General features: G+C 51.5%; 1 protein-coding gene across 6 annotated transcripts in view; it reads right to left on the bottom strand.

Moving 5' to 3' along the window:
* Positions 1 to 3,110: 3,110 nt before the first annotated feature.
* CEP43 (centrosomal protein 43) overlaps positions 3,111 to 24,179 on the bottom strand; it is a 28,771-nt gene continuing 7,702 nt past the window's right edge. For 4 of the 6 annotated variants that reach the window (XM_039881491.1, XM_039881508.1, XM_039881469.1 and 1 more), the window contains 9 exons: positions 23,895 to 23,975; positions 21,715 to 21,774; positions 19,817 to 19,912; positions 14,885 to 15,111; positions 12,856 to 12,968; positions 11,545 to 11,613; positions 7,298 to 7,337; positions 6,323 to 6,419; positions 3,111 to 5,104 (listed from right to left, as the gene is read on the bottom strand). In XM_039881491.1, the coding sequence (XP_039737425.1) occupies positions 5,024 to 5,104; positions 6,323 to 6,419; positions 7,298 to 7,337; positions 11,545 to 11,613; positions 12,856 to 12,968; positions 14,885 to 15,111; positions 19,817 to 19,912; positions 21,715 to 21,774; positions 23,895 to 23,975 (864 nt within the window). In that variant the 3' untranslated portion in view covers positions 3,111 to 5,023. The remainder of the gene's footprint in view (positions 5,105 to 6,322; positions 6,420 to 7,297; positions 7,338 to 11,544; positions 11,614 to 12,855; positions 12,969 to 14,884; positions 15,112 to 19,816; positions 19,913 to 21,714; positions 21,775 to 23,894; positions 23,976 to 24,179) is intronic. The other 2 variants (XM_039881472.1, XM_039881480.1) reach the window with 2 other exon arrangements.

The raw sequence follows: 24,179 nt of genomic DNA, 5'->3' as shown, positions 1-24,179 counted from the left end.
ATATTCTATGTCAGATCGCTAATAAAGTATTTATACGTGTTTATATGATACATTCATTAACTGGATTATCAGATGATACAAGAGCACATTTATTTTGTCGATTCAAAATTTAACTCATGAATTACTACTCATGGTACAATCTGAAACATATTTTGTGACAATTAGCTTTTGGTGTCAGGATAACGTCTGGTGTTTTATTGCTCGGCACTGTCACTCAGGCCACCGCCCCGCCCCCCACCCCCCGGCAGCGGGCCTAAAAGCTGGCACCTCACCCCTGGATAGCTCGGCGCACCAACAGGTGTGACTTTTTAAACCCTGTAATTCCCTTGGGAATAGAATTACAATGCATTTGGGGGCATTAAAGTCAAATTCGATATAAACTTCTTTGGCGTACCCTAGTCTTGTGTTGGTGTGGTTGTCATTTCATGCACACGCCCCGCCTCCTTTAAGGGGTGGCAGAGTCATGACCGGAAGGCCAGGTTCCGATCACTGGCAGGGACGTGGGAAAAGCCGGATCGGGAAGATGCCCTGCCCTGGAAGCAGCGTGGTGGGGGAGGGGGACTTTAGGGGAAGTGGCATCTGAATGGGCCTGAGAGGAGGAACAGAAATTGGGCAGAAACCGAGCTGTCACCCGAGGCACGCTCTCGTCTTCCCGCAACAGCCGAGGAGCACGTGTCCTGTGACTCTTACCTTCTCGGCACAAGTCACTCATCTGCCAAGGATGCTAAGCGCCCTGCGAGCACAGCCTGCTCTGGGCAGCCGCCTGGTCAGGGCGAATTCTCTCCCTTCACAAGAGCAAACCGAGGACGTGGAACTCAGCGGTGAGCTGGGTGTCCAGAATGCCAACTTACGCAGCAGATTCGAAACGCTCACCCACTCCGCCTTGCTGGGCGACACGCGTCCTTCTCAGGATGGCCCTGGCCCAGTGCATGCGGCTCCACCCACCCTGGGCCAACCCCGTCAGCCATGCTTCCCAGGTACCGAAACTCAAAGATCGTCCCAGACGTCATCTTCCTGGTAGTAGCGTGTGACTCTTCCACTGCCCACGCAGGGTCCAAGTTCGCTCTGGCCTCCGCCGGCCCTTGGCACAGTGCACGGGCCCAGCACGGACTGGGCGGAGACGCACCCTCACCGGGCCTGGCACCTCACCCCCAGCACTCTGAACCCTGGAAAATGTGTGTAGAAAGTCTGGCACTACTTCACCCGTGACGACGTGCAGGGAGTAACAGGGTACAGGTGACAAATACCTGGCACACAGAACACGTGCTCTGTGGCCCGGGCCCCCGAAGGGGGAGGACCAGGAGCTGCCAGGGCGTGTGTGAGGCAGGGGCTGGGACGCTATGTCCCAGCGTCCCAGGCAAAAGCGACGCTGTTCAGGGCCTAAGGCGGCACACAGCGCCCCGCCCTTCCGACCAAAACTAAAACTCAGGTCAGACGCAAACCTCATACCGCTGGACCGAGAGAGAACGCGGTGAGCAGTGCCACATGCTTCAAGTTTGGTTGACAAACTCTAAGTTAGTTGAGGACTGAGACCTATGTCCGGCGGTCTGGCAACCGGCCCAAACCGGCTTTGCCAGCAACTACAAGTGTTTGAAAACTAAACATTTATGGAAAAGTCGCATGCTGGCGGGGAGACCCCGCGGGCCCTCGGCGCCGCTGGTGGGACTGGCTTCGGGTTCATTTCCCACGGGCAGAAGGTTCCTCTAGCAGGGAGGAAATTCCACGTCCGGAACCAGTCTTCCTCCTCGCTTTGTGTCACTGCCTGTCACACCTAGCCTCCAGGGCAGGCGATTTCATTCTCCCCTGCTGCCAGCTTCCTGGAAGTTTGACACGAAGCGCTGTCCGGGGTCACGAGGATCCGTCCACCGCAGGCCACGAGCTTGTCCAGCTCAGCACCCGGGGGGCCCTGGCCCTAGGCACGAGCTTGCCCGCGTCTGCCTGCCTGTTCCCAGCCTCCGGGGCTCCCATCCTGGACGTTGATGCTGCAGGCCCTAAGTGACCCTGTGTCCCCACCATGGTCTTTCTGCCAAACACACGCTGTTCATCTTTGAGGTTATTAATTTTTCTTTTTGCGAGTTGCCCCATCACTCAGCCCTTCCACGGAATGACAGAGCCCACCACCCTTCCATTAAAAATCATTTTGATTACACGTTTTTCTCATTGTGGCCTCTTTTGGGTACAAAAGTAATTTCCCATTTTAGGTGGTGTGAAGTTTTCAGGTGTTAATTTTGTTCTCTGGTTTCCTCCGAGATACAGCCTTCGCCTCAGCCTTCCGTAAGGCGTGGCTTGCGATCCTTGCAGGTAAGGAAGCCCCCCTTTGCTCTGAGGCAGCGTGGTCAACTCATAAGGGGGGCTGCCCTGGTTCCCCTGAGCTGAACCCCAATCTCCCCCCTCCTTGAATGGAAGCCAGCAGTGCAGACCCAATCCCGAGGGCCTATGGCTTGGTGCGCACGGGCAGAGCATGCGTGGGGATCCCAGCCAGCCTGACACCCAATACGGGAGGGTCTGCATCCGGCCGGGGTGGGTGTCTGGGGGAGTGCGGTGCTTCCTCCTCATCCTGCGGGGTCATAGCCCAGTCCCTCGAGTCCCCCTCTGCTTCCCTCCTGTGTCAGCATTCACACCATGCCATGGACAGGACAGCTGTCCACTTCCTTTGAGACCAAGGTCCCAAATTGCCCTGGTGATGAAAGGGTGCCAGGGACCCTCTGCCCGTCAGACAGGCCCCGCTGAAACGCGGGCCAACTCCACTGCCCCCCACAGCCGTGTGGGGCTGTCCTGGGGGGAACGGCATCCCCCGCCCCCCGCCCAGGCTGAAAGGGGGCCCCACGGAGCACGCCGTGGGCCGGACGCTGTTCCAGGCACCGAGGACACCGTGGTGAAAGCCCCTCCTCCAATGCCGCCTGGGCGCAGGAGCGCGCCCCCTTCAGGCAGTGGCGAGAGGAGCGAGCACAGGGGCAGACATGGCAAAGGGACAGGCGAGCGCTCGCCTCTGATGACGAGGCGGAAACGAGCCAGACTGGGGGGTAGCGGGGCGCCGGGGCTGCGCTGGGGCCGCGGCAGGACGGGGACATGCGGGCAGGACGCTCGGTGACCGTCACACACTGCGAAGCGTAAGAGGTGTGAGCTTTTTATTCACTTTCAGTTACCACCAATAAAATGAGACCTAGCACTTCAAAAACTGCACAGTAAAACACAGTTCACCATGAAAATGTATTTCAGCGGTTAATGTTTCAATACGCACCTCTTAAAAATAAACACACGCAAATCACTCAAAACCTACCTAATCAAGGAACACACATGGAAATAAGATGTTTTCACGGCCAGATTTGAACTCATTTAAAATTGTTCGATCAGAGGTGCCCGGTGCGGATGCCAGTTTCCTGTCCCCCGCCCCCCGCCAAACCCTCCCTGATGGTCGGGATCGCCGGGGTCAGACTCTGGGTAACAGAAGATGGTAAATGTCAGATGCTACCGGTCAAAAGTTTTCACAAATTTAAAATACCACATTCTACTACACTTCCAAGTCATTTCACTAAAATCCAACTCCTATCAAATAACAAAAATGAATCACATTTGACCCAGATCCCAGAAGGCCAGAGCAGAACCATGATGCTCTACAGAAAGCGGCCGCTTACAGATGACATCCAGGAAAACGCGTTTTGTGACAAGCACCTTGGGCGCTTTCAGCAACAGGCATGGTCACACAGCTGCTTGCTCACGGTCAACACGGGACGCCTGGCAGGCTGACCTGTGGCCCACGTGTCCTACCTCCTCCTGCGTTCACGGTTCATGCATTTAAGTTGTACAGACTCGAATTCTAACGTGATGTAACCTTAATCCTTACATCATCATTCCCTTCACGTAACAGGGCCCCACAAATATTTTTGTAAAACTGAGGTTAATATAAGATGAAAAGCTGCCATTACACAAACCATCGAGTCTGCTCACCTACTGAGATCCATGAATTAGGTCTAATTTGCTCCTTTTATTAACAAAGTCGACTTTAAATAAAAAGCCATAATTTAACTGATAAAGGAAATCACAAAATTTAACGTACGATCACAGCCTTACTTTCACATCTGAGCGTGCACGCGTCGCTTCCAACTGTCCCTTCCAAACCGCACACGAGCACAGCAGCAGCGGGCCTGCCCCAAACGCCGCTCCCGACAGCACTCTCCGGGGCTGCGGTGAAGCTGCGCACGGGGCAGCGAGCTCGGCAGACGGGTCTGGTCTCAGGCCATTACTACTGCTACGGTCCCATCTGGACTTTAACGTAAAAGATTTACAGATCTGAAACGAAAGCACTGCTTAATGCTTTCAGATGCATCTGGGTATTCAGTATGTTTCAAGGCATCTTTACAAATAATAAATTAGAGCTGTAACAAAGAGAAGCCGTGACTAAAGCTTCTTACGTGGACACGAGGCAGCAACCACAAATGCTGTCAGGGACAATGGCATTAATGAAAAATCTTAACTGTCCCTAGATTTCTTTAAAAACCAGCAGAACCAAGTAGCACACACACAGCCAGATTTTGATGCAACCGTAATGGTCTAACGAACCTTCCAAACGGAAGAAAGTGCGACACGGTGGCGGCGTCAGCGCTGCCAGGCTGCTTCGCCACCTGTCTGCAGCACCACCTGATGCCAAGTCCACCCTGGCTCCAAGTGGCCAAAGCCACATGCACGCAGAGTGGCGGGGACCTACAGCTTTGCTGACACCTCTCACTGTGCTTTGAATACTGGCATCTGCGTGGGTTTGCTCCTTGCAGTGAATCTGAGTACGATCAATTTCCACAGAGAAATGCGTAGGTAAACGGAATTAAGAATATTAAATCTTCCACACGTGGGCTCGACTCGGAAGTATTTTGTTTAGTATAACGAATCGTTAATTTTTTAAAATATCTGCAGTCTTTTTGAAACACAAGGCACCAACAGGGAGCAGACATTCCGGCAGCGACTGTCTAAAAAACAACTGGCCGGGCCGGAGTCCTTCATCTTCTGTGGATTGGAATACTTCCTCCTTTCACGTGAAAGCGACGTCTTCCAGATAATCTGCAACGTCACTGAGCTGGGACACGGTCAGGTCCTGTGTCAGGTCGTCAAGCTTTGTTGTTCAAAACAAAGGAAAGATTAGTGTCAGAATGCAGAGAGAGTCCCAAAGAATTTTTAAAATATATTGCTAGAATTTAAATATTATCTTAAACTCTACAAACTGCGTCATACTCAAAATCCCTTTTCCTCACTTTCTTTTTCCCGTTTTGAAATTTGTGATAATACCAACAGTTGAACTCAACATTAATAACTGACTGTTAAAGTAATCCTCTGTAGTTCTTCTGGTAACTTTAAAGCAACAATTTCAGGCCTCTTGAGGATGACATAGGTGAAAAGGCAAGAGAAATTTTTATAAGGCTGTCATGTGTCAGAAATTAAGAAGGTTCTTGACATATTATCGGTTAACTTCAAAACAATCCCATGAGGCAGGCATTAACACTTCCCTCTCATGAGCAAGAAACCTGAGGGTCAAAGGTTAAAAGCTGCCCAAGAAAACGGCACGTGACAGAGTAAGAGCCCAGCCCAGACTGCACTGGCCCACATGGGGCTGTCATCACATGCTGCCTCTCCCAGGGGCCCCTCCTGCCGGCACGCAACCGCCTGAATGACCATCACAGCATTCAGGCCGGTCCTCACTCTGAGAAACGACACTCGTCTCCAGGCTGAGCAACCACGGCCTGGAAGGCAGGATCGGGGTCCCGGATCGGGGTCCCGCGTTGTGGGCATCGGTACACGGTCTCGAGACGCTCCCTTCCGTCCACGTCTAACACACACCTAAGCACATTCTGCTCCCTGCCTAATAAAAACGCCCGATCGGAGCTCCAGGACGGACTCAACGTCACGCCCGAGCACACGGGTGCTGCCTGTCTCGGGGAATTCAGCGCCTGCCCCGCACATGGCCCCACACTCACGGCCGCACACATGCGCCAGTCACCTGTGCTGACTTCTCTGCAAATGCCCTCCGGCCCCGTACTGACTGTCCACACCAGAGGGCCCGATTCTGAGTCCAGTCCTGGCCTGGGTGGCCACCTACACCCATCCCGGGGTGCCCCAACACCTCCACACAGGTGCTGTCACCTCAGCGACAATCAAAGACAATCTTACACATTCATTAAAAACATTCTTTTTCGATTTGGACCAGGTAACTCTGCCATAAATTTCATGATTTTCAACTGTTTTGCTAATCTGCGTAAATTTCGGAAGCTTTACAGTAAACCAAGGCAGTGAACGGGCACGGACAGCGCTCCATGGGACATGCACACAGCCGTACTTTGTCACTGGTGTTGGCGTCGTCCAGTCCCACGGAAAGGTCCTCCTCGATATCCTCACCGATACTTAGCTCGCTTTTTTCTGAGCGATGGCTCGTACTAATCTCAGAGAAGAAAAAAAAAATAAGAACTGAGGATAAACGTGTACAGAGTAATTATCGTTCTTCGACCTTTCAAATATTTACTTTAACCCTTTAAATGTAATAATGTATTGCAAAGCATTAATTTCATACGTATTCTCTCACTCGACCCTACAGTAACTCAGCGAGGGCGGAGGGAGGGGACCCTAACAGACGAGGAAGCTAAGGCCCGTATCCGCGACCTCGTCACGACAGGAAGAAAGACGCAAAGCCGGGCTTCTAGAATTCTATCTGTATCATTCCATCTTCTCAAAAATAACTGTATAATAAATCGTTCTGTTAAAAAATAAACATAAATTTCCAACTGAAAGAAAACCCCTCTCAATTATATAAAATTCTCAGACTCTAAAAATTCTAATCCTATCCACCACAGTTACCACTTCCAAATTAATTATCAGCTAGCGCACAGATTATATATATAAAAGTTATGTAAAATGAAACGTTACGGAGCGTCATCTGAATCAGAACAGTAATTTGAGAGGGCAGTTTTGAAGTTGATGCAGCAAACCCCACCACAGAGATGAGGAAAACGCATGTGTGCACCGGTGACCGGGCGTCTGAGTGACTTCAGAGCAGGTCCTCGGTGCCAGTTCTTCAGCTCACTCTTACCGAGTTCCCCGGGCATAACACAGATGTTCCGTATTCTAATGGAAAATCAAAACCACGCCTCAAAGCCCAATGTATAATTCGGGATTAACTATCTTTTATTCACCTTCGATCATTATGAATGGGAGAATCAGATGCACTAAAAGAAGCACCGATATGATTATGCTCTATTTCCCTGTGTCTAGAAGTCGTTTATAATTTTTATCTTCGTTGCTCAATTATTTCGCTTACCTATTAAAATCATCAGCATAGTCATCATCTTCTCCAGTCCCTGATAAGTTTAGAAAAGATACATGTTATATTTATATAACCACATTTCACGATTTATCTACAAGTAAATACGCACATTTCCTTCCAAAGAACTACATTACTGAATTATATTACGTCATGGAAAAAGAAATCTCAAAGATCAGAAATAATTTTACCACATATAGTACGAAAGCAAATGACAAAATAAACTACCTAAGAAAGAATAAAATGTTATATCTTATCATAAAACAGTTAATAGCTAGTCTTTTATTCCAAGTACTCAAAAATCTTAATCGCGTTGTACGTTTACTATTTACAATGTCATTTGATATTAAAACCAAATACTTGACGTCGCGGGATATAGGAAAAGCCAACCCCTACGGCTACCGTCTTTACCGTCTTTAACTGTTGACGGTTTTTAACAACAGTCGTAAAATACAAAAAGAGCACGAGGTGTGAAGAGGCCGCGGCCAGCCCACGAGAGGCCTGGGTTCGAGTCCGGCCCGCCCGAAGAGTTCTCTGGGGGCCGCCCCCACCCAGGCAGCGCTGACCCAAGGGGTCCAAGTGTGTGATGTGCTCGACAGAGACATTAGCACGCAGAGAACACCTAAGAGCAGGGACGTCACGAGGGAGGGACGCCGAGCCACGGAGCTGTGCCACGAGGGTCTCAGCGCCATGAGGCCTGACGGGCACCCGCCCCCCGCCTCGCCCTCGCTCCTACCACCTCTCCTGACGACAGACAGACGAGGAAACGGCTCGTCAGCCGCAGAGCCGAGACGCAGGGGCCCACGGACCTGACGGCGATGGCTGGCATGGGGAGACCCGCCGCGTCACGCGTGCCCCCCGCGAAGAGCGCAGGCCACGGAGAGGAGGCGGGCTCAGCGACGAGCCATCGGAGGCGCCCAGGGGTGAGGCCCAGAGCCCTTCGGAGTGCCACGCCAGGCCACCTCCACGCTGGGGCCTGCCGAGGGGACGGCGCTCTGCATGGACACCGAGGGCAGGCGACACTCTCCTGAGAAAACCCGCAACGGCTCTGCCCGCTTGCCCAACGTGGGGGTGACAACCAGGCCTGACAACCAGGCTGGCTGCGGACGGCGGCACACGAGGGGCACTCTCAACTTGCAGGGCCACCCTGGCGGGAAGAGGGGGCGCCAGCTGCTGCACGGACGCGGTGAGGGCTGGAGGACGGCCCTGAGGGGACAGCGGAGTGGAGCCCGAGAGGAGGCAGACCTCCGCGCTACGGGGAAAGAGTTCCCACGGAGCACGTGCAAGGCCCTGCGTGGCCGCAGACTCTGCATTGGGGCGGGGCGGGGCGCGGCGGGGACAGAGAGCAGAGCGGGGAGGCTGGCAGGTCCTGATCAGGAAGGCCTCCGGAACGCAAAGGGGGCGGGCGGGAGGGAACGAGAGAGGCAGGTGAGATGACAAGCCAACCACTGGGGCGGAGGCCCAGGCCCAGGCGGGGATGACAGATAATGGCGGGAAGGCAAGTGCCCTAAAGGTCCAGCAGAGATGGACTACATGGTTGGCACCGAGTGTCAGGAAAAGAAGGACACAGGACGTGTCGCACTGCGGCACCCGGACACCCCCGCCAACACGAACCAGGAGCCCCGGCGACAGCGGCAAGCAGGCGCCCAGTTCCCGGGCTGCTTCCTCTCAGTCCACCTACTTTTGCAGCCAAGACGACTCGTGGCCTCGAGGGTTAAGGGGTCCACAGTGCCGAGAGCGACAACTGTCGGGAGCACAGAGAGCAAGAGGAGCAGCACCCATCTGACTAAACGAGGAACACGGGTGGCTGCTTCGCAGGTGCCGTGAGGAAGCACAGCAGGGCGCGTCCGGGACTGCGAGGAGGCCTCCAGGCCCCGTCTCGGTGTCCCCACGTGACCTCCAACGCGGACAGCAGAAGGGAGAATTCAGCCAAGACAGCGGGGGCAGCTGTGCTACCGTGCAGATTCAGAGAAAGCTAACTGGCCTCCTAGCGTTTCCAGCCAACTCAAGACAGAAGATCCGCTGAGCCACTGTGCTGAAGGCACCGTTACAGTCCGCCTCGCATTACTGTGACCACAGCTACATGCAAGCTGGGCCCACAGGCCAAATCCAGCCAACAACTTGTTCCTGCACAGCTTCCAAGCAAAAATTGGCTTTTACAATTTTCATAGATCATAAAAAAACAAAAATCAAAACTAAAAGGTGTATTTGGCCCTTTTCAGAAAAAGTGTGGTGATCTGTGCCTTAAACACGCACAGTGCCTGTCTCCGGCCGTGGGCCTGGCACTCGTGCTGGTCCAGCAAACCAGAGCAAGCTGTGCGCTAAGGATTTATTCCAAAGTTGTCTCTTGGAACTCAGAATTTCTTTTCCACTAAATACCGTCGAGGCAGTAAAGCATAGTGGTTAGGGTCCCTTGCTGTGTCAGGATTAAAAGTATTGTGCTCTGGGCACCTTGTTTAACCAAGGTTCTTCATCTGACCTCACGGAGAAGAATTTAAAAATGACTTCCTGGTCCAGCGCCAGGCAAGTGTCAGTGGCATCGTTATGACCCTCGGCTAGGGTGACGGGCTTCACTGACATGAACATGTTATTAAAACACTGACAATAACGTATATTTACAATGAAAATGAAAACAAACAGAAAACAGAACTGAATGAACTGCTTACTGATTCTGAATCCACACGTCTGCCTCAGTGACCTGGAAAGTCTCACCATGTGATGACCAACACTCCCAGCCCGGTCCACCAGGCTCCTGCCAGGCAGCGAGGTGCAGCAGGCCCTCCCTGACCCGGGGGGACCCTCAGCAGATGGGGCCGCCTCGCTCAGGTGGGAACAGAGCAGAGAGAAGCCCCACAGCTCTGCAGAACGATGGGACACAGTGGGACGCTGCAAAGGCGGGACACAAACCAAACCAGAGCAGACGGGGCCGGCCGGCTGCCGTGCGGAGGTCAGGGACAGGACTCCGGGTGTGGCGACCCACTGGGGCAAAGCCTGAAGTAGACCCTACGTCTGGCGGAGCGGAGGGGCGTCCAGCTGAAAACAGGGACAGGCAAAGAGCGGGAGACGAACAGGCCCACCCCGCTGGCCAGCGAGCTGCCACCAACGCAGCGGTCACCACGAGTCCAGGTCACTGTGGAACAGAATCTGGCAGCTCAGGGACATCCACTCCGCTGCGAGTGGCTGCAGACGGGAGGGCAGAGCGAGCACAGAAAGGAAGCTGGCACCTCCGAGGCCTGGACGGGGGCTCACAAGTCTGGATGTCATCACCCTGAGCCCGAGGCAGACTCCATCGGTCCCACTTGACAGGGGAGGAGGGACAGCTTGGTTTACTGACCCAGTGCTTAACAGTTAGTGCCACATACGGGATCTTACTTAGACCCATGCACTTCTAAACCCAAGTGCCTGCCCTCTCCAGAATGTTCCTCCAGAAAAGGGAGAGGTGCTTCGGAGCAGTCGTGGGGCTGAGCGCGCGGAGGGCCGCAGCCGCCCTCTCCCCGCCCGCCTGTGGAGCGCGCCCCAGAGCTCACGCAGGGAGCGGCCCTCAGGCCGGGGGCGCCTAAGCTGTTTCAGGCACACACTCACGTCCCCCAGGGCGAAGGAAACAGCCACCGAGAAGCCAGCGGAGCCGGTTCTGTCAGCTACGGAGGGAGGGGGGCCCCAGTGTGCCTGTCACAGCCATAGCAGTTCTGTGGGCGGGAACGCGGGTGGACACCGCCCTGCGAGTGGCCCAGGGCCCTGCAGTGTCTACACTGCTGCTCTGACTCCGGTAGGAATGGACGTACCTACTCGGGGTCACAGACTGCTGCCCCACAGAACAGAACTGCACCCAACACCCTCGTGCTTCTGTCACGTGTCTGTCACTCCCATAAGACCAACTCCCTAGGGCCTCCAGGACCCCCGAGCGACTCTGCCTTTGCACGAACCGTGCTCAGTCCGAATCAATCTCGTCCCTTCTCCCTTGCCCCTCAGGTCTCAGCAGAGGCGTTGCTGGCCCAGGGCAGGCCTTTCAGGAATGCCTGGGTTGGCTTAGGTCAGCCTACTCCCCATTTTCCAGCAGAATCTGCTGTGGCTGCCACTAGGGTCCACGCCTGGCATGTGGAGTGAGCCTGGACACACAAAAACCAAGCAAACATGTGCTCATGAGGGGCTCACTGTAGGCTGGCCTAGCCACTTCATTTAAGATTTTATTCTAAAATATAATAAAATCTTCAAGCAATCAACACGAAAATTGGAAATCCAGTTACCTAATCCAAGTGATCCAATTTTATCATTGACCAACTTCAGATCTTTCAAAACTGTGTTTCCCCTTTTACCTGTGAATAGGAAAAAATAGTCACATTAAATCAACATTTAGACTACAAGTTTCTAAAACACATCAATTTTTTTTCAGAAGCTTCTCTACGACAGAAGCATAATAACCTAAGAGAACATGACGAGCGGGGATTAATCGCTGCCCGTATTATGCATCACATCCCTTTCTACTCACGCATGTTATTATTGTTTATTAGAAGCTGACCATCAAAATAACTTTTTGCCCAGCTATCAGATATCACCTTCTTTCTTATGAAGCTCCCTTGGGCATGAACTCATGGACAATGGTTCTTCTCACTGATTTTATTTTTCCTTTGAACCTCTGAATTTTGTTTCATTTTAATCACTATTTCACTTAACAGCCGACTTCTCACTGGCTTTCCTCCAGCCTAGCTTCAATGTCCTACGTCTTCCTTTTCTACTCAGTGTTAAGTGACATGGTCATGACCATGACATTCTGTGTTCCTTTACTGAAGGTGACAATAACCTTGGGAAAGAAGAACGGGAGGGAGACTGATTTGTGATGTACTTCACAAATACATGGCTAGTTAACCAGATGGTGAAGAGAAGCCACACGCCATCTCTTCTGTGTGTCCTGGGACACCATACAGTTGTATCATGTAATACGAAAGGCTGGGATGTACTACAAAGTCACGCAAAGTCACTCTGCAATTTCCTGATAAAGATCTTTTTAGAAAACCTCAGAAAAGGCACATATGCTTTAAACATGGTGCCAATTAAACCCTCTATTTACTACGGTATCGTACAAAGCTCATCCACACATCTGCACGTGTCTAAGTCGTTGGTCTCGGCACCATGTGGGAAACGGTCGTCCATGTAGCACACGGCCACCTGCCTCACAGTCCCGGTCTTTTCTACACGAGGACACGTCAGGTCCAACACCCTATGATCATTACTGCGGTATCATAGAATCTATGACAAATTTTTAAAAACTGAATTTAAATTCTATTCAAGTCATTCTAAATGTCCAACAAAATAGAGACGGTTTAAAAATTATGCACTACCTACGCATCATATGACAGGCAGCTAACAAGCCAATTTCCCAAAAGTATTCTGATGACATAGGAAAAGCGGCAGACCACGTTAAAAAGAAACCAAAGTATAAACACAAGATTAACAGCAAATATCACTGAATGGTAAAACTACGGGCTAGTCTTATGATCATCAGGATTCCAAGTCCAGGTGGTCAGTCGGCAAATCTAGGCAGGGGCTTCGGCACTCACTCTCCGAGTCTTTCGATGAGGGGGCTCCAGGAAGGGCGCTGAGTCCGCTTTTGAAGGAGGGGGCGTCCGAGAGCGACGCGAGGCTGCCGCCTTGCTTACTGGGCTCGCTGGCCCTAACGAGAAACGAGAGAAACGAAAAACGGGGCGCGGTGACACGGTGACACGGCACTCTGATTCCACCCCAAACCAGAGCGGCTGAGGTCAGGCTCCCCTGCACGGGGCCAGGAAGCAAAGACCGCAGGCAAGTCCACGGCGCCAAGACGCCAGGCGGATGAGGACATCGCGAGTCCCCGCGGGGAGCCACCGCTGAGCCCTCACTCGCCTCTCCCTAGAATGCTGACATCTTAGAGATCAAGTCACTCTTCTTCGCCTTCACTGTCTGTGACTCTACCAGAAGCCCCGCCCGCTGCCCAGAGATGCAGACGAGGGACAGCACGGAGCTTGCCGGCACAGGCCGCGACTCCGCAGGCAGCACTGTGGAGACGAGCCACCGAGAGCCTCGCCGCTGAGCCTCCCTTCAGAACTAATCACACCCCCACATGGACGCCTGACACCCCAGTAAGTACCCGACCAACAGCGTGCCCCGCACCTTCCCGTACAGCGATTCACGCCTCCTGCGGGGTCCCCATCGCCAGCCCCTCCCCCATCCTTCCCTCTGAACTCAGAGAACCTCCGGGGCTTCCGCCAGCACGTCCGCCACCCACGGCTCACCCACCGTCCGCCCCGCGTGCCAGACGCTCTCCACATCCCCGCCCCCCAGTCACCCACCACAACCGCGCACCCCAACCAGAGGCCCTTGAGCGACCTCCATCCTCGCCCCTTGGCGTCCTTGGCTTTTCCACTTCGAACTGGACCGTTCCCCTAGAAGCTGCCGCGCTTGCGCTGGTGTTTTCCTGCTTAACTGTCCTCGAGCCACACCCCAGCCTCCAGCCAGCACCCTTACTCTGCACCCCTTCACGCCCCTCGCCCGGCCGGATCCTCCCCCTCCCCTCCCCTCCGTCCGTCTTGAGCGCCGGCCCCTCTGCGTAACCCGAGCCACCATGCCGACCTGGCCGCTTCCAGTGGAGATCGCGAACAAGCGCCCGGTGGCACTTTCCAGAACCGCCTTTCGGTTGGCCTGTCCCCCCGACCCCTCGTCCCCGACTAAGGGCGGCTTCTCCACGCTTCCTTCCCGTGTCGCTGACCACATCCTCCATGACCCCCTCAGTGTCCCAGCTTTCACGACTAAGGCGCGTCCCTAGCCCAGACCTGTCCCTTAGCCCCCAGACTCGGTCGCGGCCCCAGGAACAGCCTGCCCGGCCTCGGCAGGTGGGGAGCGAGCCGGCTGCGCCCCCGCCCCGCACGCCCGCTCTGCTCTTTCCACGCCCGCCTCACGCAGCAGCGTGTTCTACCTTTTGCTGCCCAGCCGGAAAGCCCGGTGCCTCTAACACTGACCAGCACAGCCTTTGGGGGGGGTCTCACCTCGAAACACGTCCCCAAACCACCCACTTGCAGTGCCCGCCACCACATCCCCTGGACCGGGACGCCTGCGCCCGCGCCCCGAATCCCAGCGCCAGCTGCTCTGGAGACAGAGACGGCGCGCGGAATCCGGCCCCACCTCCAACAACGCCCCGCCCTCCCGGCCTGTCACACCCCTTCACACCCCTTCGCGTGCTGCTCCCCGGCCCAGAGCTGCAGCTCTTGGCTGAAACGCCCCGTGCGGCCTGTCCCCTCGCAGTCTAGGCCCACCCGACACACCCCGCGGCGACTCTCCCGTCGCTGCCGCCTTCCTGGGGCCGGGGCGCGGCCTCTGCTCACCGCTGCCCACAAGGCCTCAAAGTGCAGCGGACCCTTGCCCACGGAAACCAGTACCTACATTTGTTCAAACCTTGAATTGTATTACGATGTGAAAGAATTAACAGCACAAATTCAGGCTTATGAATTCACTAATTATAGAACCTTCGGTAGCTCATCTTTTAAAAATATACAACATTTAGAAATTATATTTTTAAGACTCTAGTCTGATTGTTAAAAAACAGAGTTTACTCACCAACCGTAAGTTTTTTCTGGTTTGGGAATGGGGTCATCGAAGAAAGAATCTCCTTCCATATCGTCTCCATCTGGACAATGACCAGCTTTGTCTTTGACGTCTAGACTTTTGTTGCTTAAGAAAGATCCAATTTTTGTTTCATGAGCCAATAAGTGCAGACTACTTTTGCTTTTTGATTCCGACAAGGAGATGCTTGTGTCACTCTGACTAGCATCGCTGCTGGCCTTCTAGAAAGAGAGAAAGGGAAAGAGAAAAGGTCTCCTTAGTGAAATAAAACTTTCACAGTAAGGTACTTTAAATAATAAAAAGTCATATGAACATGTGCACATCAGCACTTGTGTGTGTTTTGGGGGGATTCTTGCAAATGCGTGAGGTCCAGAGTAACCCCACAACTTATCAGTTCATCCCCAGGCTTCATGGCATGGCTAACTTTTGAAGGGGGAAAATGTCAAAGAAATCTTTACACCAGCGGCCCCCAGCGCTCCTTTGAGCATCTAACGCCTGAGGATCCGAGGCGGAGCTGAGGCGGTGATGCCGGCGCTGGGGGCGGCTGCAGACACAGATGCAGCTTCTCTCACTCGCCCACCGCTCACCTCCTGCTGTGCGGCCCGGTTCCTAAGAGGCCACGGACAGTACCGGTCCACAGGCCAGGAGTTGGGGACCCGTTTTATGCCATTTCTTTTCACCCTCCCTAAAACAGACATATCTTTACACACCTGCCCCATCTATAAGTAACTTTCCCACGTCCTCTTACATTCTTATCACTGCTTCGTAAGTCACCTCAATGTTTTCAACTAGCAAATCAAAGACTGGGTGACTAGCAGAGGAGGAAGATCAGTTCACATAAATGAACCAAGTATAACAAAGCGTTTTTCAGTAAAAATAGTTTTTCAGACATAATAGCCATCGAGGTGACAGATCTCGCCTCTCCCGCTCACGTCTCTGATGTGAACTCTGCTACCAGGGAAGTGGGGGTCTGCGTTCAGTCTCTCACAGGAACTCCCCAACCCACACTTCCCTCAAGAGGCCCTGTGTATTAAACCAGTGGACACGGTTCTCAGCCATTTTTAAACATCCTACTGATCTGGTGTCGTCAGCACAAAACAGCGCGGTACGGCCTCGATCTCAGTGAGCCTTAACCTTCGCAACCTAACTTTAGTCTATCCTTCGTCAGATTCCTTTCTGCCTGTAGACATGCCTATGTCGACAACAACAAAAATAACAGTAACAGAAAACAAAATATCATGATAATAATACAAGTAGTCAACGCTATGAAAAGCTTTCAAACGTTTCCCACACCATGCCATCCTAACCCTCAAAGTAACCCTCCGGCCTGGGCGCGGGTCCCACGCTCTCTGCAGGTATGGATAGGGTCCTGCAGACATTTCAGTCACTTGCCAGGGTCCCCGAGGGGTTAAGGGGTCAGGTCAATATCAGAATCTGATTCTAGAGGTTAGCTCTCAACACGTACGCTATGCTATGAGGTTGAGTCATATGAAATTGCAGTTTTGTGGGTTAAAAATTTCCCAGGAGTCAGCATTCCGCCCTAAAGAGAGCAGTGCTGTGTGAGAGGCCCGTGGCATCCCAGGAAAGTCCCCTCCTGAAATAGTGTGGTCCATACTCTAACTACATAATCTTTAGAAATTCATGTCCCCAAGGATGAATTTCCTCAAGAATTGAACTAGAGCAGTATTTTCCAAAGCAAATTATTGCCAGAAGCCAGGAAAGAAGGGATGGGAAGCTGGGTTTGAACAGCTAATGACTTGAAGCGGGGTTACAAATGACTGACGAGACACTCCCGAAGGATGCTTTTGGTTTTAGTATGTGCACAGACAAGCTGCATTGTGTACGTACTGAGACAGGCGTCTCTACGTTTACACCAGTTAGAGGCTCCGATTAGTTGACAGCAGGCAAGATATATGCTGTACAGTCTTTAGGCCTTGTATAGTTACACACCCAACGTGTTATTAATACACAGCAATCAGTGATTGTAAAAACAGATGACTAGAAAAATAAATACCGAGTTACCATTCTTTTAAACAACATAGGATATTTTCAAAGAAGCAGAAACTTCAAAAATTACCTAACAACTTTTATGAAGTTTTTCTGGCACATATTATCGAATATAAACACCATCCACCATGCCCACTGTAATTTCTGATTTACAAATATTTTAAAACTTGAGTTACATCTTTTCAAAAGGCACACGCAACTGGAAATAAATATCAAGTATTATGATATTCGAACACATTCCCAATTATAGGTACTAAGATAGTGATAGATTGATTCTTTCCCTCAAAACTCTCCTGAGAAGGTTTAAAAGGACAACTGGCAGGAAACGAATGGAAACAATGTGCAGCGACACCACGGGACAGAGTTATTCTCCACGGGACAGAGTTATTCTCCACGGTTCACGTTACAACATAATTTAGGTCCCCTAAGGAGCTAACTAAACTTAGTAACCAATGTATACCCGTGATTACTTTTTGACTGGTTTTAGCACTACTCCTACTATGGAAAGACTAGTTTTAGCAAAACAGGTTTCATTGAGAAGCACATTATGATGTGCAACACAATGTATTTTTGAAAATAGTAATTACTTCGTTTTAAAACTATAGTTCTTTTTACGGAGTAAAATAAACTTTAAACACTCAATCTGCTTTGAATTGTCAAAACCAACATCTAATGACAGAAAAAAGTGTCATTACTTTATAACCAAAGACACGTTATCCAACTGGGTCACTGGTATATTCACTAAACTTAATTCTAAATATATTTACTATTAAAAAAAAAAAAACCGCACTAAGAGAAGAAAGAGTTATCAAACTGTGCAGATTAAAACGAAAGGACTGTACAGCCGTAAGAGCAGCCTCCCCGGAAGACCGAGTCTGCTGAGTGACAGCTCATCAGATCACGCCGCGCACCATGGGATCTGCCGAAAGCCTGCATCGCGGCTTCAGACCAGTCTTCGTCTCCCTCATGGAAACCCCGGTTACTGGGTTCTACCGAGCAGCTGCGGATACGCCGGAGTTAAGCCTCAGGATGAGTCTGAACAGCTCTGGGTAAGAAGTATTTGAAGCAGAGACATGTGAGCAATGACAAGAGCCCCGACGCTGCTGGAAGCCACCCCCGGACAAGCCCCGCGGCCTCGGACACTATTATGGGTCAGACTGCATCCCTCCAGTAAGAAGCTGAAGCCCTGACTCCCAGCGCTGACCAACATGGTCGCTAGAGAGGGGGCCAGATGAGGTCACACTGGAGTAGGACAGGCCCCTAGCCCAACACACCTGGCGTCCTTACAGGAGATGACATGCATGGGGAAACAGAACGTGCACGTGGTGGCAGACACACGCCAAGGGACCCCGAGGGTGGCCAGGAGCCCTCGCAGTCCTCACTAGGAACCCTGCACATACCTTCACCTCAGACGTCCAGCCTCCAGAACCACAAATTCCTGTTGTAAGCCACCAAGTTTGGGGCGCTTTGTTACAGCAGCCACAGACACTAACAGAGGTGTTATGACAAATAACTAAAACTCATGAAGTGTTCTCTCTTCATCAAAGCAACAGACCTACTGTGCTGCACAAGCGCAGACGCCGAATTCCCGTGGCTGGATCTCAAGGCTAATAAGCTTCGCAATAAATCACAGTAAAATCATAAGGAGGTTTTAGTATATATCTAGTTTCCTATTAGAACCTTTACACACTCAAAACTTCATCCATTTCTAGATGAACAGAAATGCAGTATCAGAGAGGTTTCATGGTGAAAATAACTACTAATTTTCCAGTAGCCAAAAACTTGAGTTATCACCAGAATATCTTAGAAACCTAGAAAAAAATGTTCTTCCAAATTAAAGGCCTAATCTACAGTGCTCATAACAGAGAAACATCAAAACCAAAGAAATACCCTAGTTTTGCAAGTTTTCAAGACTTCACGCAATACTCTTCCTGCCCAAGCCTCGAGCTGCCCAGCTCCCCTCCCCAGCCCCCACAAAGGCGGTTTCTGACCCGTGTCTTACTGAGAAATGATTGAGGAAAGTAACTTCACTACAGCTATAAAACACACATTTAAAAGTTTAATTCGTTCACCTAGAAAGGAAACGCTGTGGGATTCTAGAACCATAAAAATGTAAAAGCCTCTTTCTGAAAACTCAAGTTTTTCTAGAGAAACTTATGCTCATTAAGCGATCTGATTCCTACAGGTGTACAGAGAACCAGAGCCTGGGCTCTGAAATCCGCTGTGACCCCCGCTGTCCCACTGCCCCACGACCCCGCCCGGCCGGCAGCTCAGGGCTGAGCGGACAAGCAGTGCCAGACTTCACGTCTCAGAGCTGGAGCAGCCGTGAGACCAGAGCTGGCCAGGCAGAGCAGGAAGGGCCAAAGGCTGGGGCTGGGCGTGAACTTGGCTCTCAGTGAGTCTTCATTCGTCCGGGTGCGTGGATGTGTGCGTAGGGCATGGTAATGCTTGGTTCATCTGGAAAACCCTGAGGGGCTGCAAGACGCAGAACCACCCCCAAACGCACACACACTGTGATGATCCCCATCACAGCCTTGAATCGTCATAAAGCTGGGCTTACCCCAGAATTTTGAAAACAAGGAGCAACCAATTAAGAAATATCCTTTTGTAAGAACTTGAAGTGAAAAATACCTCAATACGCACTAGTTTTAACACATATGAAAACTGATTATAAAAAGGCTGACCTTCCATAATACATTTAATGTGATGATAAAAAGCATCTTATTCTAAATATTAAAAACCAGAAAAGAAAATCTTTTATTCAGTTTTCCAATGGAGTGGTAAAAACCTAAGTTAGTAGAGCCTACCAAAAAAGTCTGTGGTAATTTTTGATACTTTTTTCCTAACAACTAGCACCATGTTCGGTAGGACACGATGATTTCCAGTGAGACAGGCGATGCTCGGGAAGTGTCAACTTACACTTAGAACCGACCCGTCAAGGAAAGGCCTGCCCGCCTGGCACCACGCTGCATTCCGAGTCCACCGCCCTTCCTTTACCGTCTCACAGTAACGAACCTAGAAATGTAACTTCCAGTTTTTACTAATTTATTTAAATTCGTTCAAAAACCTTAGATTTTGCTTTGCTTATTGACGGGTTCATAACAGCAAATACGAATCAGTTTTATACGTACACGAATGACTGTAAAGTTCATTTGTAATATGAATACAGCTTCTCTGAAAACAGCCGAGGGTCTCTGAGGGAGCCATTACTACGGGCGCCTTCTGCACATGACACGGTGACAGCGCCTGCTCAGTGCCCTGGGCTCCCCTGCTAGGACACTCCAGGCCTGGGTCACCAACTGGCGGGCTACCACTTAGGGCTCCGCCCACCGGGGAAGTGCCACCCACCGACCGAGCAAATAGGTCCCCCCAAGTCCTGCTGTATACAGCTCGGCCACCAAGTGCAGCCTGGGACCTGGGTGGCACGAGCCAAAGAATGTTAGGACATGGCGCAGACAGACGGCATGCACAAGGCCAAGCAGACAGACGGAGGGTGGGGAGCTCAAGGCCTATCTCAGGCTGGAATGGGACAAGGCTGCGTACGACAGGCTTCTCCCAGAGCGGTTCAGAAACAAGAGCCGCAAGCAAGCGACGGAGGAAGCGTCCTCACGGCGTGAATGCGCGTCTCAGCGCGCTGTGGCTCTGCGGGGCGATGACTTCTTCATAACCCGCGACACTAACAAGGTTATAAAAATGCAATACCATGAAACACGTGCTTAATTTTTTTAAAAAGTCTAATCAACTGATTTAAAGTACCTATGAAAAACCTGCTGTTTTACGTTTTGTTATCTTTCTCAAGGAGTGCCCACCTCTCCGCTCAGACGGCAGACTGCTTACGGGAGGGCTGTGTCAAACCCCGTGCCCCGAGCACTCAGCGCGATGGTTCTCATGATTGTCAGTGTTCACGCACTTGCTAAGTAACACTCTAAAACATCCTCTGATGTAGTAATGCATAAAAAATAGTGAGTACATACAATAGCAGCAATTTACCATTGAAACCAAGAAAACTAAAGCCAGCTAACATAGTGAACAGTTTTTAAAAACTCTAACTTTGGAGGTCCTCGATAATTTATTCATAAATAAAAGTTCGACAAGGACTAGTGAATCTCACAAAATTACAAGTTAAATAACTATCTTATTCAAAGTAACTATGAGAACTGTACTGATTCATAATGCTTCTAAGACCTCTAGCATTTAAATTTTAAAAGGAGCTAATCTACTGGTTTAGACAATTTTTGTGGTCATTGGGGGAGGAAACAGAAGCAGCCAGTTGCCCTCCTCACCTGTGTGTGCCTGCTCCGAGGGGCGGACCAACGTGCAATGGTTCATAAGCTGCTAAGCACAAAACCGTCTTGAAAGAAACTAAATTTAGCTTTTATTGGAACTCATCCAAAAGGTAGTACGATGCTCTTATTCGCCTCAGACAGAAATCATATCAGGAATGTGTACATGACCAGACATTAAAAACATAAATATTTTCAACTTTTTTATTGCCAAAACTCAAGGAATTCTCAAAATAAAACTGACAGCATAGTTTAAAACTACAACAGTATGACTTTTCATCTGGCTAAAAAGTGAAAGTCAAATTACTTGTTTTATGCCACCGTGACTTTGTCATGTTCTGCCACAGATAAAAGAAAGTGACCTCGAAAGAACACTTCACCCCCGCAACGGGAACTCAAAGCCCAGAGGCGGCCCGCACGGCCACGGTCCGCCCCGCACGGGCCCAGGTAATAGGAACTCAAGGCCCGGAGGCGGCCCGCACGGCCGCGGTCCGCCCCACGGGCTGCTCTGCCCTCCGCCCTCATGCATGTTACCTTGGCACCAGACTTCTGCCCGCTTGTCTTCTTCTTACCTTGTCCTTTATACCTTGGTATCTGAGCATGAGAATAAAATGACATTTTACCACAACATATAAATCTTTAAAAGTCAACTAATTCATAACGAAACTAAAGAGATTCCTATTAGAACATTTCTTAAAAATGGAAAAATCAAATTAATATGTTCCTTTTTAAAACCCACTTTTCCTGGCCTTTTCCTAGCTGTCTCGTGCAAGAGCTTCGGCTCGTGCTCGCCCCCTCTGTCCAGAGGCTACCTGGCCAGATGCCGGCACGTGGCGCGCCCCGCCCGCTCTGCGCATGTGCAGAGCCTCTTGTCCAGGCCCCATTCGGCAGCCTCTGAGAGAGCGGGCCTGCCCCCCGCCCCTTCCTCAGGGCGCACAGAGCAGGAGCCCAGGGAGGGGCTGGAGCCCCGAGTCCCTAGTGCTCTCCCAGGGCCTCCGGACGGGGCGGGCACCCTCAGACGCGGGCCCACCTAGCCCCAGCCTCCCAAAGACCAGACAGAAAGGGGAAGCCAGGCGAGAGAAGGGCCAGGAGAGGACTGGAAGCGCAGACCCAAACCCTTCAGGGCGACAGGGGAACTGCACTCAGCTGCCCCGGAAGGCCTTGACTGACTTTAAAGCAGCTCCCACCCCGGGCCCCTGCGAGACCAGCTCTGATGGGACCAGCTCTGATGGGACCAGCTCTGATGGGACCAGCTCTGATGGGACCAGCTCTGATGGCTGAGGACCGAGGCGCGGGAACCTTCTGACGGTGGCAGCAGCGAGGCCCCCCCCGGGGGACAGACTGCTGTTCTCTGAACGCACCTGAACGTAGCATCGCCCTCGCGCCTCTGGGGCTGTTCAGAGCGACATTTACTGACCCGACTTAACGCTCAAGACTCCTACGGCCATTCTTAAATCTCAGAGAGAATGTTAACAGACATTAACATTTTACCTTGAAGACATACCACACGTGGAAGATTGGTATTGCTAATTTGCTTTAGAAAACAAATAATCTGATAAAAAGAGAACTGCCAAGCAGCTCGCTGCCATAGGTACTGATGAGTATTCTGAAACTGTTAATCTGAACCCCTCTAAAGCCAGATATTTTCACAGAAAGCAAAGCTTTTTCACAAAGGCTCTTCCATCTGGCAATTCAGTTAAAGGGGCTTTTTAAACGTACTCATGACCTTGTTCTATCTGTCACCATGGGCACGGCCTCCCATGGCATCGACGGGAGAAGCCTTCAGGGACCGACCCTCCCCACAGAACAGGCCAACAGGACACAAGGAACCACTATCACAGTACCACAGTCGCTCTCCTTGGGCCGAAATAAAGCGGAACATCCCTTTCATTTCTAAATGTAAAAGATAAAAAGGAACAGCGACATCGAAGAACCGGAAACAAATAACGGCAGGGACCGTGCGTCAGCGTCCTGAGCCCAGGCGTCTGAAAGGACACGCAGCAGCGCGACTACTGCCCTGCACGCGTCCGCTCACTGAACACACCACCCACATGTGGCAGCCAGCACAGTGCCAGGGACCCGCCCTGGGCACGGAAGCCAGAGGACCCGCCACAGCGCGCGACCTGCTGCAAAGCCGCCCTTCGGGAGGCCGGGCCGGCTGTCAACGCACGGTCCACTCGGACGAGACGCAGCAGGCAGCACGCTCCCTGGTGACCACCTTCCCACCCAGTCCCCTTATCGGCACAAATACCCCCGACTTTGCAGTCACGTGTCCCACCCCATTCATCTCTCTGCGATCCCGAGTCTCCGCAATCAGAGGCCTTCATTTTAAAAATTCATAAGCCGCACACACAAACGTCACCAGGGCACGCAGCTTTCCTTACGAATCCTCAAAACGGCTCGTGATTTACAACTGCGAACACACGACTTGCCGTTCTGGAGCCTGATGTTCCCGAGACAGGGACTCCTAAGCGACCGGGCGCAACACCCTGCTCAGCGAAGGGGACCACCCCGAGCACTGGCACACCCCGCCGCTGTGTGAGTGCGGCACGTCCCAGCGCTCTGCCTTCTGGCACAGCATCCCGCACTCCCAGCCAAGCGGCTCCCCGCGTTTCCATTCTCTGACACACTTCATCGGAGGACGAGCGCGGCCCCGGAACTGACCAGCACCGGGACATGGCGGCGCGGGCCCCGGACCCCTGTGCGCCACTCACCTTACTGGGAGCTGTGTGCGGGCTTGTTCTCTCTTCCGGTGACTTTGGTGGGGAATGTGCATCAGACAGATCTAGTGCACCCTAAAATAGTCACAGTTTAAAATGAAAACATATTTAAAAGCAAACATAAATATACAACTCAACAGAATTTAGCCTTTAAAACCACTACATGTGCTAGAATGTTTATTTCCTCCTAATTAACATAAATATCCTCATTACATTTTCTCCTAATTTTAATTAAGAAATCAACAAAGCAAAATGCACTTAGATCTCAATCACCTACGT

This window comes from Pteropus medius, unplaced genomic scaffold, assembly GCF_902729225.1.
Source record: "Pteropus medius unplaced genomic scaffold, Ma_sr-lr_union100, whole genome shotgun sequence".
Lineage (NCBI taxonomy): Eukaryota > Metazoa > Chordata > Mammalia > Chiroptera > Pteropodidae > Pteropus > Pteropus medius.
Note: the sequence above shows the minus strand (reverse complement) of the source record. Positions and strands in the feature narration are given on the sequence as shown.